The sequence below is a fragment of the Aythya marila genome (assembly GCF_965140915.1).
Source record: "Aythya marila genome assembly, chromosome: 1".
NCBI classification, from domain to species: Eukaryota; Metazoa; Chordata; class Aves; order Anseriformes; family Anatidae; genus Aythya; species Aythya marila.
Window position 1 is genome coordinate 21,190,032 of NC_139042.1, and position 16,233 is coordinate 21,206,264.

At 38.8% G+C, this 16,233-nt stretch overlaps 1 protein-coding gene across 2 annotated transcripts in view; it reads left to right on the forward strand.

The window, feature by feature from the left end:
* The window catches only part of WASF3 (WASP family member 3), a 64,712-nt gene that overhangs the window by 36,308 nt on the left and 12,171 nt on the right, over positions 1-16,233 (forward strand). For both annotated transcript variants that reach the window (XM_082752478.1, XM_082752477.1), the window contains exons 4-7: positions 3,992-4,132; positions 9,335-9,469; positions 11,971-12,124; positions 13,893-14,010. In XM_082752478.1, the coding sequence (XP_082608604.1) occupies positions 4,000-4,132; positions 9,335-9,469; positions 11,971-12,124; positions 13,893-14,010 (540 nt within the window). In that variant the 5' untranslated portion in view covers positions 3,992-3,999. The remainder of the gene's footprint in view (positions 1-3,991; positions 4,133-9,334; positions 9,470-11,970; positions 12,125-13,892; positions 14,011-16,233) is intronic.

Below are 16,233 nucleotides of genomic sequence, written 5' to 3' on the forward strand. Positions count from 1 at the left end.
AGGACATTGGGTATTGTAACATGTAGCTGCCTGCAGACATCTGAAAAGTGACAGCACCCTACGCATAGAGGCAATGGGATTTAAGGAGGAGGCAGTGTGATTAGGTTGTGGGGCTAGAGGCAGGGAAAGCTCTGGCATTTCTGTCTTGAGAGGTGGAATTCATTCAGTTTTCCATTCAGCCACCTAAATTCAGGTGGCTGCATGGCAGGGTATATGCATGAGGAATGCGGGCTCTCCCTATTGTGCTTGTAGCTACCCATCAGTAGATGCAGTAATGTGGCTCTCTGGGCTTCTGAACTCTCATGAGAGACACAGGCACGGAGCTGCTGTGTGTGTAATACAAATGTAGGTGTTTAATTTTGAATGGGATCCCATCCACTCCATCGCTTCCAATGAGCTGCATAATCAGCCATCTCTTTCTTTGCCACAGAAAGTGAATTGTGGTAGTTTCTCCTTTTTTTATAGAGGGCTGTGAGATTCATCAGTGAAAAGCTCTAATGCTTCCTGACAATAATAGAATGTATTCAGAGAAAAATTGGGATGAATATACGGGAAGCTCTTTTTTTGTGGCAAATAGGTTCAGCTTTGTTGTATTCTGCTGGAGAGTAGAAGAAGTAATCTCCTCTCCAGAGCTTTAAAAAAAGGAATCGAACAATGTCTTTGAGGAAAATGAAATAAGGGGACATTCACATGGAGAGGGACTGTATAATAAATCGGTGTTCATTTCACAGAGTTAGTGATTATATAAAGAACTTTAATATTGTAAGAATCGTGAAACCCAGTCGCCTACTTCAGATGTTGGTGGGATGTTTTTAGTGTAAATGGCAGTGCCTGTGGGGGACGTGGAAGGGCAAAGGCAGGTTGTAGGAGCAGCTGTTGGTTTGAGTTTTTGCCAGGTCAAGTACTTGAAAAACCCAGCCTGCCTCTTATAATAGCGCTGCTCTGCTGTTGTTTAGAAAGATTGCACGTTGTGTTTGTCTTCTTTCATCTTTGTTACTGTACATCTGCTTCCGACTCGATTTTTTAAATCTGCCTCGCCAAGGCAGCGTCAAGCTCCTTGCACGCAGTTTAACAGCTGCTGGCCGCGGGGAGTCGGTCTGAGGTGACCTGGGGCGATGCTTCGGAGGAGCAGGAAAAGCACAGGAAGAAAAGCACCGATTCCTCAGTTATTGTGCGTGGAAATTGAGTTAACTGTGCTCTTCTTGATGTCTGTAGGGTTTGGAGAGCGGCGTCTGTTTGTGCTCGAGTCGGAGTTGGGTCCAGAGAGATGTCTCTGGTCTGCATCCAACATGCCAGCACACAGAAAGCATCCGTGGTTGTAGGGAGCTGTTAAGTGATGCCCACCTCTCTTTTTCTTCCTCCCCTGTATCACTGCTAGTGATAAGCTGAGGCTGAAGATCGTCCTGAAAAAGCATAGAGAAGAACATGGAACTCAGTGAGCCACCATTACCATCACCATATTCACTGCATGCCACAAACCCGGGGAGGCTGCTTTTAATTCCCTGAGATTTCCTTGGAAAATAAAGCATCTTAGCCTGCCTAATGACTCCTAATGCTTAAATTGGGAGAGAATAATCTTGCTGATGTTTGTTTTGGATACAGAGACTTAATTTAGTTACCTGTACCAGGAGTTACAGGCAAGCTTTATTCTAGGACAGAATCCACTGTAGATTATACATCGAAAGCAAATGTCTGATCTCTGAAAGTCCATCCAACCTCTCTGCAGGTGGTTGTTGTTTGGGGATGGTTCTGCAGAACTGAAGCTAAAAGCGTGCTGCTCAGAGGGGCAGCGTGCACCCAGCTTCTGGCTGGCCCCAGCACCTGGCGTGGGTGGTGGGAAGAAGCCCGGTAACTGCAGAAGGTGAGAGGGGGCTGGCTCGGGGCCAGACAGAAAACCACAGGAAACCAGGTTTTATTCTGCTGGTTTTGGGTCTTTTTTTATATAATATAAGTAAGACTAGTTTAAAAAAAATGAGAGAAGTTTAAAAAATAAAAAAGAGAGAATGAGCGTGTATAGCAAATACAGCAAAACACATTTTCAGTAACTTGAAAAACAAAACAAACCCACAACCCTACAGTATCATGGTTGCCTTCCTCACCAGTGTGTTTTAGTGATGAGTTGCATGTGAAAACTTTTTCCAAGGAAAAAACACTTTGTGAAGGTAAGTCACCCATCAGTATTTCAGAAAGGGCTTGTATTTCCCCCGTAGCCACAATGCTGCATTCCTAAGATACTCCTTAATTATGAATTTCCAATTTATACCTATTTTGCTCAAGTTCAGCAAACTGATTGTTGAACATTAAGTAATACTTCTAAATATCTGTGTAGAGGAATCCAAAAATACAAACCAGAAAAAAGCATTTTGATTGTCTAATAGAATAAAAATCATTCCTCTGTTGCCTTTGTTATATTGCTTCAAAATTAGCAGGCTCAATTGGCTTTAAATTATGCCATATTCAAATAAACCATTTTATATTAAATTTAAAATGTAATTCAAGACTGCTGCTTGAAAGTCATGAGCCTATTTCTCTCTGGGCTGTTATGAAGTCATCCTATAGTTCAAATAATTTGCTTTTTACTAATTAAGATTTGTCAGTTTTTTACAAGTGTCCTTGAGAAGAAAATATTTTAAACCTTTGGGGGGAAAAAGTCATTACTAAAATTGCTGTGCCACATCTGAAAAGCAAAAAGGTCTTTTTTAATTTACAAATATGATTGTAATTATAGAAATTGGAAGCCCGTTTTAATTGCTTTAGTGTAATAAAAAAGAAATGTTAGTTAAGTCTCTTCCACATGAACTTGTGCCCTTGACAGTACTGTGAATTTGTCACTCCAGAATATTTTAGTGCTTCATGGTCTTTAAATGGGATGTTATTCATATTTTCATGGGCATCGAGTTGTTAGTACTGGAGCAGGCTAATCAAGTCGACTCCTAATTGTTTTAAGCGGTTTTGTTTAAAATGGCACTACATTTTTATTTTTTTTAGCGTGCTCACCTTTTACCTTTGGAGGAATTCTGTCCCAGTTGGGCATTCTTGTTGTCAGTGTTGAAGAGACATTTGGGCAATGCCCTCTGCAATATGTTTTACCTTTGGTTAGCCCTGAAGAGGTCAGGCAGTTGGCCTTGATGATCTTTGCAGATCACTTCCAACTGAGCTTTTCTATTCTATTTTCTCTATCCTAGTTTTTTTTTCTGGTTTTCCAAGAAGGCCAGTTCTAACAGCCTTTATTTTCTCAGATAAATGTCTCAGGTAAATGTCTCATCTCAGATTAAAGCCCTCATCTGGCTTGTGTCCAAAATCTGGTAAATACAGGCTCTTACCTGAGACTGTTGTTCAACAACACCGATTGAGAACTACTTTTCTCATCACATTGCAACTTCTTTCTTAATCTCACCCGGTGCATTTCTGCGTAGGTGCAACGTCCTTATCTGTCAGATGAGTTTATCATTTTGATTGAAAACCTGTCGGAGCAAGGTTTGGTCAGCATCTGATGCAGTTACGGGGCTGTAAAGCGTGGATGGTCAGCCTGGGGCCTGCTGGGCAAGTGCTCTGTGCCAAGGCAGTGACCCGACTCGCTGCAGACAGCATCCATTCCTGTGAGTCCTGGGGGAACTGCGCCTTTTTAATAAATGCAAATGTGCTCTGAAGTCCAGTGATTCCACGAAGCATTTGTACGCTGTGACACAGGTCTTGGTACACAATAAACAGGATGCTGGCGTTGGGTTTTGTGCACGTTATCTGTGTTGACTGCATCCTCTCTGTGTACCTGCACACCTCTCATCATGTTCTGGCTCGAGTACGTGACTCCCGTGTCTCTGTAGGAATGGCACAGTATCTTACGGCAATATCTTAAGACTGAAGTAAGTGCTTTAAAAGAAAGATTAAGTTTTGCAGAAGAACACTGGACGCGTGCTATGTAAATTCCTAGCTCATATTTCCATTGTTGTAAATACACTATAATTTTTTTGTGTGTGTGTTTAAATTCCAGGTTGAGCCATGCCTTTGGTGAAAAGGAATATTGAACCAAGGCATCTCTGCCGAGGAGCTCTGCCAGAGGGAATAACTAGCGAACTGGAATGTGTAACGAATAGTACCCTCGCTGCTATCATCCGCCAGCTAAGCAGCTTAAGTAAGTATCTGTATCTTCCTGCAAGCTTTTGATTGCTGATGGAAAAATTGAATAAATGGAAGTCTGTAAGATAGCTTGTTTTAAATAGCAAAACTACGATACAGGACACTGTTACTTACAATAATAAAATGCTACTTCATTGCTTTTATGCTCTCATGAATTTTCAGTTTTGTACAAGCAGACCCTCTCTAGGTTTTTTAATTTTTTTTTAAGGGAAAAAAAAAAAACAACAACTATGGATAGTAAACTAGTGATCTGTTTTTAAAGTGTAAGCATTTGATGCAGGAAACAAAGCTAGCACTTGAGTTGTTCTTGGCCTTCAGTTGTATGAGATGAAGGCAGCCAAGTCTTCTGCTTCTTGTCATTAAATGACATTTGACTGAACTTTCAGTTTAAAGTGTTCTTTCTTAAGACTTCTCTTTGTGTGTGAAGGATTAATATGAACAGAATAAAAAACATGCATCAGAAGAATAGAATTCGCCATAACAAACCTGCAGACTACCCTTAGCATTATCTCCACAGAGAAGAGCCTGCACTGTGCACCCATCAGTTGACCCTACAGCTAGCAATTCTAGAAGCATGTCTGGAGTGCGTGCCAGAAGAATAATACTTCTTAATGAGAAGACAGACTTCTTCAGAGAGTGTTTAACAGTCAGCAGCTGTTGTTTGTCGATAATTCTGGTCCTAGAAAAGAAATGATCACTTCATCAGTTTTTTACTTTGTAAATGTAAACCGTTTAAGAGCATTAGAAAGTCCCCGTGGTTAGACTGTGGGTCCCACTAGCCCGGTGTTCAATTTGCGATGATAGCAAATAGCCTATGATTAGGGAAAGAGTACAAGAAACACATCATGTTCCACTTCCCAGTAGTCAGTGATTAGGGATTTTTCTAAGCTGGAGGTCTATCTGAATCATCCTACGTAACAAGCATTTGTAAACCTGTCATCTGTGGAATTGTTTAGATGTGCTCAAATAGGATTGTTCTTCTTTCACGCACGGTGACCTATGGCAAAATGTCCCACAATAGAAATTGTTCCATTTCTTTTTGATACCTACAAAAAATAATGGAAAGTGATTACCTCCCACATACTTCTGTATTAGCTGTGATTTTATAAATCATTATCGCGTCCTACTAGTGATATCTTTTAGAAGTTGGAATGTCCTGATCTGTTAACACTTTTTTTTTTTTTGGATTAGAAACCTTTTTTTGTAATTTTGATGGTGGTTATTTCTGCCTTGTATATCAAAGTTAGATTTTTTTTTAAATGAGGAGCCCCATCATATTCCAAAGAGTGTCACAGTGACCTTTTCTCATAAGTTCCCTAGAAGTTTTTAATTTTTTTTTTCCCTGCTAAACTTTGAGCTGATGCTTTTAGAAAAGTCTCTAAGTAATTGTCAGATCTTTTTTGAGCAGTAGCTGCTGATTTAGAGTCTAAAGTTATTTATAGTTAAAGCGCATTTGCATTTACTGCCACTGAGTTTCACTTACCATTTTATTAGGCAGTTTCTCAGTATCAACATCCTTTAGTTTCAGAAGATTGAGAAGAAAGGCTGATGCCTCCTGGTGACATTCAAGGATATCTGACCTTGTTTTGGTGCTACACAATGATGGCCAGAGTGTGGGTAGTACCTTCCACTTCTCCGGCTTGTTAAATCTTGCTAGAAATGTCTAGTTTTCACTTCTCCAGATTTGGTCTCGGGGCTAATATTAATTAGTTAATGTTAATTTCTGTTTTCAGATCCTCTTATGACTACTGCTGAGGAACAATTCATGCCATGCTGTTTTCATTTAGGAGATTTCTCAGGTTATCAGAAGTCTCTTCAGACAACCCTAATGTACTTTATTCGTGTCAAGTTAAAGATCTATGCAGATAATGATGCGTTGTTTGTTTTAACAGATGAATTATTTTTTTTTAACGAGTGAGGTCTACAACCAGGCTTATCCATGGTCTAACAGTAAAATCCATCATGTTTGCAGAGGTCTTTTAGCAGACTGCACTTGTTTTGCCTGTTTCAAGCCAACTGGGAACAAGAAAACGATTGCAGAAAAACGTTGTGCTTGAGCTAAGGTAGTATGTGCCACTGATGGTATCAGAGCTTGTTGGTGTTCCCACAGCTTGAAGAACAGGGAGAGAGTGAGTACAGGTCCATCTCGCAGCCGTGCTGCGTTTTAGTGTTGTACTGAGTCCGCTGTGGATTGTAAAAGCTGGCAGATCTATGCTGTTGTGTACAAATTTGGCTTGCTTCTGCTCTTTTCAGGAGACATGAATAAGTTCCCATCCAAAGGGAATGTGCTCTCAGTGGAGCTTTTTTTTTTTTTTTTTTTATGTCTTCAGATTTGGGTTTGTTTGCAGCCAGCTGGCTTGGAGCACAGGCAGAGTGAGCAGAGTTCTGCATGAAACTCTGCACTTTTATGTAAGGCAAAAGCTTGCCTAGGGGAGTCACCTCCTCTTGGGGGAGAGAATCTGCTGTGTGGGAGGACTGGGAGCATTTGCAGCCTGTACTTTTAAGCATTATGTTTGCTTTACCTGGTAAGTGCACAGAGTGAAGGCTTTGAAGAAACTGCCTATGCAAATAGTCCCGAACTTTTGGCAGTGGAGATAGATCTGGAGGCAGCAGGACTCTAGTCAATGAAAAAGCTGGACTCTGCAACAGGGTCTGTTGCACCATGGTTTTGTTACCGACTTGAGCTTATGTGGATATATGGGGAAGAAATAATTACATCTGATTAACTTTGAAGAGTGAATATTACCCTGTATCGAGCATTTTAAAATTAGATTTCAGCCTGTACATTAACATACTTCTTCCAAGTTACGTTATCACTTCCTGGCTTCTTTCCTTTCCGTGAGTCTTTAAATATTTCTTGTTTTTATCTTTGGCTTCTCTACTGATACGCATACTACCTCTGAGGCTGAAGTCTTGTTTCTAGATGGACAAAAACCATAGCCAGTACAGAGCTCCTTTCTTTGAGCCACGTGCAAGGCTGATTGTACAACATATAAAAAACATAACATATGATTGTACAACGTGTCATCTGTGGGGAGGTGAAAAACATTTTCTTCCGTGGAAGGAGCAGTGCCCACCCAGTTGTTTCCTAGTATTTTCTTCAGGTTGTTGGCTCAGAATTTGGCTGTTTTGCACACAGGCCCGAGTACATCGTGTCCTGCTTTGTGTGACTGTTCTTCACTGCTAAGCTGGATGGAGTTATGAAGCTGGTTATTTTGGCATTGCTTACGCTGATCTAGGTCCTGTGAGGAGTTGGGTGATTATCAAGGCCTGGTCAGTAACAGCCTACTACTTCAGCTTATTTACACACCAAAAAGACAGAAAAATGGAGAGTGCTCTGCTAATGTTAATTAACCTGGTTACAAATGGGTGGATGGAATCACTGTTTTCTGCTCCCTGTTATGATGAAGTGGACGCATCCTGGGTGAATTCCAGCTTACAAAGTGCCAGCTAGCTCTGTGGGACTCTGGTCCTTCTCTAGGACCCAAGGAGAGCATTAGGGCAGCACCAGCTCACCTGGGGCAGTGCTGATGTCATCTCTCTTCTGGTGTCATCTCTCTTCTGGTGTCCTTTAGAACTGACACCTGAATGCCAGGTGATGAGATGGCTCACCTTCTGTCGTTGCTCGCGTACGTTCATGGTAAGAAAAATCATAGGCCTTTAAATCTGTAAATCTTAACTGGAATGTGTTCTTCAGTGTCCGTGTGCTGTGGAGCAAGGAATGGAAAGGAATGCTGCACTTTCAGGATTCGAATCTGTGAAATGGAGGTAGCCAAAGTAATAAACACAGCTGGGTTTCTGGACCTCAGACAAGCCAGCATCATTGTTTGATTTCTTCTTCTGGTACAGCACTGCGTGTTTTGATTGCAGACAAAAGATAGCTTTGGGGCAGCACGTTCAAAGTGTTAGTGCCCACCTTTTTGTGCAGTGTGTGTGAAAATCAATTGTAATCAATTTAGATGGTGTCATGTCTCCACTAGAGATTTTATAAGGTGGTGTGGCAAGATGACATTCCATGTAATCACTGCAGAACTTGACTAGAGGTATTATGGTTTCAATTATTTTGGAAATCATGACCTCCAGACATATCTCACAATGCTTGGAAATTTATTTTTGTGAGCAATCGAACATGTGGCTGTATGGTGATTATCAGTGGAAGTGCTAGAGAGAGGCACTTCTGTTAGTTGATGTTAAAAACCTTTTGAGAGCAGGGATTTGGTGAGGCAACTTCGTGACTACATTTCAACTCAACTATTTCTGTGGGTGGAGGAAGCCTTAAAAGGACAGACTACGTAGTCCTTTGGTGGTGTTTTTTTAGTTATTTAGGTTGCCTGTACATTGAGATGCACGTGATGGTTTTTAAATGAAATCTTACAGTACCAAAACCAGCTCTTAAGTTGCAAGACGTATACTTGTAACTTAGGGTAGTTTTTCTGCTCGTTTGTATTGTTAAAAGTCTAATTAAAAAGCTGGTAGTATGGAAAACCCTAACGAAGTATTGTTTTCTTCTTAAGCTAGAGGATCATGTTAATCTGAACAGCATGTTCCAATATTAATTTACCATGTTGCTGGTTGTTTGTTTTTGTTTTTTGTTTTTAACTGACAAGAGCAAATATTCACTTACTTTAGAATAGGAAGTGTTTTTTTTAACCATCATGATGAATACATTCTTTGGGAGGAGGTAGGAGTAGGGAAGGAATGGGCAAGCACAAGGACCTCTGGACCAAGAAGTGGTTGGTGTTACATATGGCACTTTGCCTTCATTTTGATGTTGGCTTGTGCTCATGCATATAATGAAATAAATCTTAATAACTGTGGATTACTAGATCTTAGTTCTCCAAATTTTCTTCAGCTTTTACAAACTTAGGCTCTTCCTTTTCATGCTGGAGGTAGGTCTTAATTATCAGTTGTATGAATGTGGCAGCCCCCACAGGGGGGTGTGTGGGGGTTGTACGTTTGTTTCATTCTTTCAGATAACCAACCAGGGCGTCCAGGAGAACAGACTTCAGGTAGCAATTGGGGTATATTTTGAGATTTTGTTCAAATCTATTGTCCCAAACTTTGCTGAACTAAAGAACTGTGCTGTCATAATTCTACACATACTGTTTTATTATAACTGCAGGATATTAAAGCCATTTGTCTTATGTTTTATAAGTCTCTAGCAAAGGGATTTTCCTGTCTCTTTTCTTACACGCAGGCAAACATGCTGAAGACATATTTGGTGAATTGTTTAATGAGGCTAACAGCTTCTACATCAGAGCAAATTCCCTTCAAGACAGAATTGATCGCCTTGCTGTCAAAGTTACCCAGCTGGATTCAACAGTAGAAGAGGGTAGGTAATTGCATGAAAGCGTTGAGCCAGAAGTGATGTTGACAAGTCCACGGTATTTAATTACACAACAATCTCTCTCTTTTCAAAGTAATCCTGAACTGATATTTCATCTTTTCTTAGGAAGACAAGCTGGGAAAAATCATGTTAGCAGGGAGGTGGAAGGGGGAGGGAATTCTTCAGCTGTATAGCTGTCTTCATTTTTGACTTAGCATTACTTGAAGAGCCCCTGTAGTAATGGAGCCATTAGCCTGCCTTTTTCTCAGGGAGGACTTTTAGCCTGTGAATATAATAAATCATAAGTGAATAATCATACTGGAAACAAATCGGTAAACTGGGAGAAGTTTGAGACAGTAAGACCTATTTGTTTCAAGATAGAGCTGTGACAAACTAATTACTACTGTCTGTTCAGGATCGCTGATTAGTTACCTAAGATCTTAATAACACTCCTTTCTAAAATGGGTCATTACATGTTTGCCCTGACCAGCTGAAATTCTCTAGGGGGTTCTAGTCACTAGAAACAGTAGTTTCTGCTGTTGTGTCCTCACTTGCTTATGTGTTTGGTCACTTACATCATAAATAGAGCAAAAATGAAGAATTTAGGTAATGCCATTTCATTGTTTGAAAGCACTTACTTCACTGAGGTAAGTAGAACATATTTCTCTGTCTAGGCCTAAAAGCTGTAATGTGCATGTTTCCTGACATGCTTAGTTTGCCTGTCTGAGCCAGCCATTGCATGTATGTCCTGTTCAAGTAATTTCTTCTGTCTTCCAGAAAAATAAAAAATCTTGACATTTATGTTACATCAGGACAATAGTTTAATTCTTATTCGGTAGTAAATACTACTTATAATATATTTAATACTACTATTTATACAGCTTATATATTTAGTATTGCTATTCATGCCAATATTAAATGGTCCTATTGGTATTTAACAGTGTATTTAGCCCTCCATTTCTAGATAGCTGGTGACTAGAAAAAACATACATCCCGTAATGGTTTCTGTTCTGAAAATTGTTAACTGGCAGAGTATCACAGTTGATACTAGCACCTCTCTTTATCTAGAGAGGTCATGAGCTATGTGGAACACACATACTTCATTTACGGAGTCACTTTTCAGCTTAGATTTTGAGGCATGTTGTGGTAATACGAGCAAAGTAGATGAAATTCGTAGAGTGAACTTACTCCATGCTGAGATGGATGTTGTCTGTTTTCATGACTTTCAAGTACATGATTTTTGGGAACACTGTCCTTGTTGGAGGTGTTGTTTTTTTTTTTTCTTGTTTGAGCACCTTTGTTTACTTTCTGTAGCATCTTCTCATTAGTTTCCAGAGTTTGAAGTTATTAAAAGTCTGTTGGAAGGGGAAACTAGTGAATGGACTGAGATTGTAATCGGATTTTACATGAAACTGCCATCAGTTTATATTTAATGCTAATCATCTTTTATGTTAATAAGCTATATATACATACATATGCTTGTATGTATTATATACAATCCATTCAAGAAATGGTTAGTGTCATTGTAGGCAAGCCAGTGAACACTTCAGTTCTCTGTTTGACTGTAGTCAAAACAAAAACACACCACCAATCCATCAGTATTTTGGGTTGCCTAAGAATAGAAGATAACACGGAGAGCGTACTATCGCTGTTAAATCATGATTGGCATTATCTGGATCTTTCTGGTGTTGGACATCCCATCTCAGGGAAATATCTAGTAAATGAAATATGTAGTAAGAATGAAAGAACAAGAAATATATAGTAAGAAAAGAGAAAGAAAGAAATACATAGTAAGAATGAAAGTCTATCCAAAAGTGACAGCAACTTATATCTTTCATTCAACAAATCAAGGAAAAGGCTAGTATTATTTTCCCCAGAATTGTGTGCCAGAAAAGATGGAATAAAAGTATATTATTGGTCTGTATGAAGAAGATATCTATTCCTCTCTGTAGAGAGATGAAGAAGACTTTAGATTGAAGGATGATCAATTATATGGAAAGATTGGGAATTGAAAGATCGTAAAAGATACGGAGCTCTCTCACAGGAATTGCAGAGGCCGTAATTCAGTAACCATAGAACGGGATTGAATATGGATGGATACCAGATGTAACTATAAAACATGCTGTGAAAGAAGAACATCAAACTTTGTTCCATGGTTGAAGCCAGTCTTTCTACTACTAGAAACCCAGGTTAAACTTGTTAAAAGGGGAAATAATTGCGCAGCTGCATGTGACAGGATTCCTGTCACGACTTCCAAGACAAACAGTTTGTGTTCCTGTTATTTTAAGTGAAATTCTGGACCAAGAGGGATGACAATTCTTATGTGCCCTTGTACTTAAATATCATGATTATCCTTGAAAGTAAAAACAAAACTTTGTTTTCCTTCTGCAGTTTGCTACAGATATTTTAAATAGCTATTATTATTATATTATTATTATTTTTATGGGTATTTAAAATTAATTTTCACCTAATTTCAGACATGATAAATGTATTTCTGTTTGTAACAGTATCTTTACAGGATATCAACATGAAAAAAGCTTTCAAAAGTTCAACAATTCAAGATCAGCAGGTAGTTTCAAAGAACAGCATTCCTAACCCAGTGGCTGATATTTATAATCAGAGTGACAAACCGCCTCCTCTGAATATTCTTTCGCCTTATAGGTATGCAAACATTCAGTGCTTCCATTCTTCTGCTTTTTATATAGAGAACAATGACAGCCAAAGAGAAAATCTTTGTTGGTTATTGAGATATGTTGTTGAGGACTTCCATGTTCATGAAAACAAAAAATTGCTGTTACCACACTGAAAGTCATAGGCTGTACCTGACAAAAATCATCATATTTCAGCATAGCAGTGTTACATGGCATCATGGGATCAGAGAGCAAGTGCCATTCATCACTTAAAAAGTAAAAAGAAAATAATAATACAATGAACAATGATTTCTTTGGTTTATTTATCTAGAAATCAGGATTTTCAGCTTTTGCTTTCTCTTGCCTCCCAACATAGACATATGTGCATGTGCACCATCTCTACCTTTCTCCTGTTTACAGACTAGTGAAGAAATCAGCAAGCAGGATTTATTTCACTTCCCGTTTCCTTTAAGTTTATAGCTGCTCATGAAGTCAGTATCATCTGTCTGAAGGGTTGTAGGCACCATGCTTTTACTGTGTCCTTTAACATTTGAAAAGTACTGGATCACCAGATTGGTGAGTTTATCTGTAATAAAGCAGCTACTCAGTCTGCAGTTAACTTACTGGATTTTTTTTAGGAATGTTGTAGAACACTTGCAGTGTATTTTTTTTATTTTATTTTTTTTTTACAGCTTTTGCTTGGGAGGTAAAATTGTTAGACTTACAGCTGAAGTACAGTTTTTTCCACTGCTGTGGACAATTGTTCTGTTATTTACAGTCACCCAGTGAGTTGTTTATCCATCAAGTGTTTGGTACAGTTATGGTCCAATATGTATCTGGATGATACTGTCAGTGAGCTTTATTGTGTTATTCCTTTTATATTAGGGATGTGTTAGTGAAACTTACTTGACTTTTATTTCTTAGTAAGTCTTACACCTACTGAATTTAAATTATTTTTATTTGCCTCAGCCAGAGTTTACAGACTCTGCAGTGCACCAGTTTAGGAAGCTAGACTGGCATCACTGTTACATGTTGTTCAAGCCGTGCCAGTTGCTCCGTCATGTTGACCCCCCCCCCCCCCACACACACACACACCTATTCCTTCTCAAGCATGTAGGATGTCAGAAGTTTCCGTATTTCCAGGCCACCTCAAATTAGGATTTGATAGCAAACCCTTTCTGTGACCTCTTAGTCTGTGTGACCATGGCTTCTGCTGCCGTTTGGAGCTACCAAGCCCAAATCAGCTCTGTCTCAAATCCTCCTGGAACAGTTTGGTAGAACTGTGGCAGAACTTCAGTTGTCACCCCTTTCCTAGCCCTTTTCCAAATTCAGAGTAGCGAAAATAAGTGCTTCCTGTCATAAGGGTGAAGGTACTCAGGCTTACCTTGTTCCTAAATTTGGATCCGAAAGCCTGTCTGGATTTTGAGCCAAATTCCTCTTTTCTGTTTCTTTTGAGTCAGTTGATTTCCATTCATAACATGTGCTCCTCTGTCCCCTGTGCATCCTGTTTTGGCACGGATATTCTTGTAGCGCCAGGGTAGTTCGCTCCAGCAGTCAGCTCCTGCCTGGGAGCATGCCTCCTGAAACGCTGTTCATTCCAGCCCTTTTCCTTGAAATTCTTGGCATGAATTAAGCTAATTGCAAGCTGTAATTACAAAGAGTGGCACTTCGTGCACTTGGCATGCTGTCATTTTTATGATGAAAAAAAAAATCAGTTTGGATGATCTTTGAAGGTAAGTTTTGCTAGTTTAAAAATGCTGCTTGATATTTTCTTAGCTTTTATTCTACTGTATTTTCAGGGATGATAAGAAAGATGGGTTGAAGTTCTATACCGATCCTTCCTATTTTTTCGATCTTTGGAAAGAAAAAATGTTACAAGATACGGAAGATAAGCGAAAAGAAAAGAGGAGACAAAAGGTAAAAGCAGAAACAAAACAGAAAAAACACGTATTAAAATTCTGTGTACACTTGTCCAGGCATAAAAGTTGATAGGGCATAGTTTGTGTGTGTGGAAAGACTGTTCCACTGTAATACGTGGCTGTGGACTCTGAGTTGGTTCAGTTTTTATAGCTCATGTCTGTTTTAAGTTGGCAAATTGAATGCTAGGAGAACTATAGTTATCTTCCAACATACTTCCTTTAATCCTTTGCCAGTATCTGCTTATTAATACTCAGTGAAGTAGCCCTGTTGTGCTTCACAAAAAAAGACCCTGTGATTTTGGTGCTGGGGGGAAGGAATTAGAATTACAGTTTTATTTTTCTTAGTTCTTTATCCAGCAGCAGCAACTGCTCTAGCAAAACATGGGCTTATTCAGAAGTGCATATTCATTTTTAATTCCATTATAGTGACTCTTCACTTTTCTGTGCATAACAAGTTAGCAAGATGTTAATACTCAGCAAAAATCTCTGGTTTAGCAACAAGAGAAGACTCACTCATAATGTTGTTCACTTCCGAAAAATTTGAAAACAACAAAAAAGCTTTTTCATAGACAGATGTCTTCAGTCCTGGACTCTTTTCAGCAGTTTGATCCAAAATGTGCAGTTTGAAGCAATCAAGATTTCTTCTTTTAATGGTTTTTAGTTTTGAATGAAGAAGTTGCTACTGCTGCAGCTTCCTTGCTGTCAATTTTTTGATCAAATCTGAGAACCATAATAAGACTTTTGAAGATAATTCTAAAAAAAAAAAAAAAAAAAGTGAAGAAGGGAAGTTTGAAGCAATGACTGCCTATCTTATCCAGCAGCAGGTGCCCTTCTAGATGGGTTCAGTGAGAGATAAGGGATTTGAATTGAGAGGAGTCCAAACAAGGTGGAAAGACTGTTCAGAGGAAATAGAAAGAAGTTACTTAGTTTTCAGGACATATATATACGCACACAGACATTGTAGATGAAGACTTGCTTTAACTAAAACAGTTGGTCAATTTGTGATTCTAAAAGTTTTGGGAAAAAAAAACAAAAACAAAACAGATCTTCCTGTTAGGAGAATGAGTCAAAAAATGTTTACTGTTTTGACAGGTATCTCAGGATTAAGGTATTAAATATAGTTAAAAAAGCTAAGAAAACATTTTCAGTGCGAGATACTGTCTGAAGTGTAGTATTGGAAAATTTTCACTTGGTTGTGTGTATAATTGTAAACAACTGTATATGCAGGGTTATAATCCTACTCTATCCTTAGCATGATAAGCTGTAGAGTTGATAGAAAGATGGGAAACAATTACAGCAGCTTCTGTTTTCCAGTTCAGTTGTCTTTAAATTTAATTCAGTATTTCTATGTAGAAAAAAATACATAGGGGTAATTTGAATCTTTGATTTCTTTTTTTTCCTCCCAGCCTTTTTTCCCCTTCAAATTTAGAGCTTGTCACTAGAGAAAGGGATAAAAAGAAACTATTAACTGCTAAATTTTTCATTCTGATTTGAAACTAAAAAGGGGAAAATTACAATAGTGTTTTTTAAGCTTTAACTAATTTCATTTGAAAACACTTTGATAGCTTTAGAGACATTTTTACAGAACCCTTTAGAGACTTGCTTCCAGACTACTTTACGTAATACATCTCACTTACTTCCACCCATGGTATATTTTTGGTAGATTTTAATTGCTGTATCACAGTCTCAAACAGGATGCAAAATGTGTTCAGTTACAGGATTATCAAGGTGTTTTTGTGATATATGGCTATAAGTTCTACCTGAAGTGCTGTTTGGATTTTTTTTACACGTATAACAAGACAGCTAAGAAGAAAGCAACACACAGATTTAGATCTGCATAAATAGGTGTGACTTTAACAGGTAGAAACCAGCTTTCCAAAAGTTGGTGTGCAAATAAGCATATCATTATCTGAACCTTTGTGGAGCTGCAGGGTTTGGGTGAGATGTCCCTCAGACAGTATCAGTTTCACAGGTTGATTAAGACTGGCCTTTTCTTTTGCTCTTGGCCCTACAATAGCAGTGAGTGGGAATGAATCCAGGGGTATCTGCTGACATTTTGCGGCTAAAGTTATGTTTTGAATCTATGAACTGACACTTCCGCAAACAATGTGCATTTTACAGAAGCACAAAATGTAAAAGCTGTTGATAAACTGTGTGCAAAAGAAATAGATATGTATAGGTTAGGATATTATAAACTAAGCATCCAAATGCTGTCCTTTTC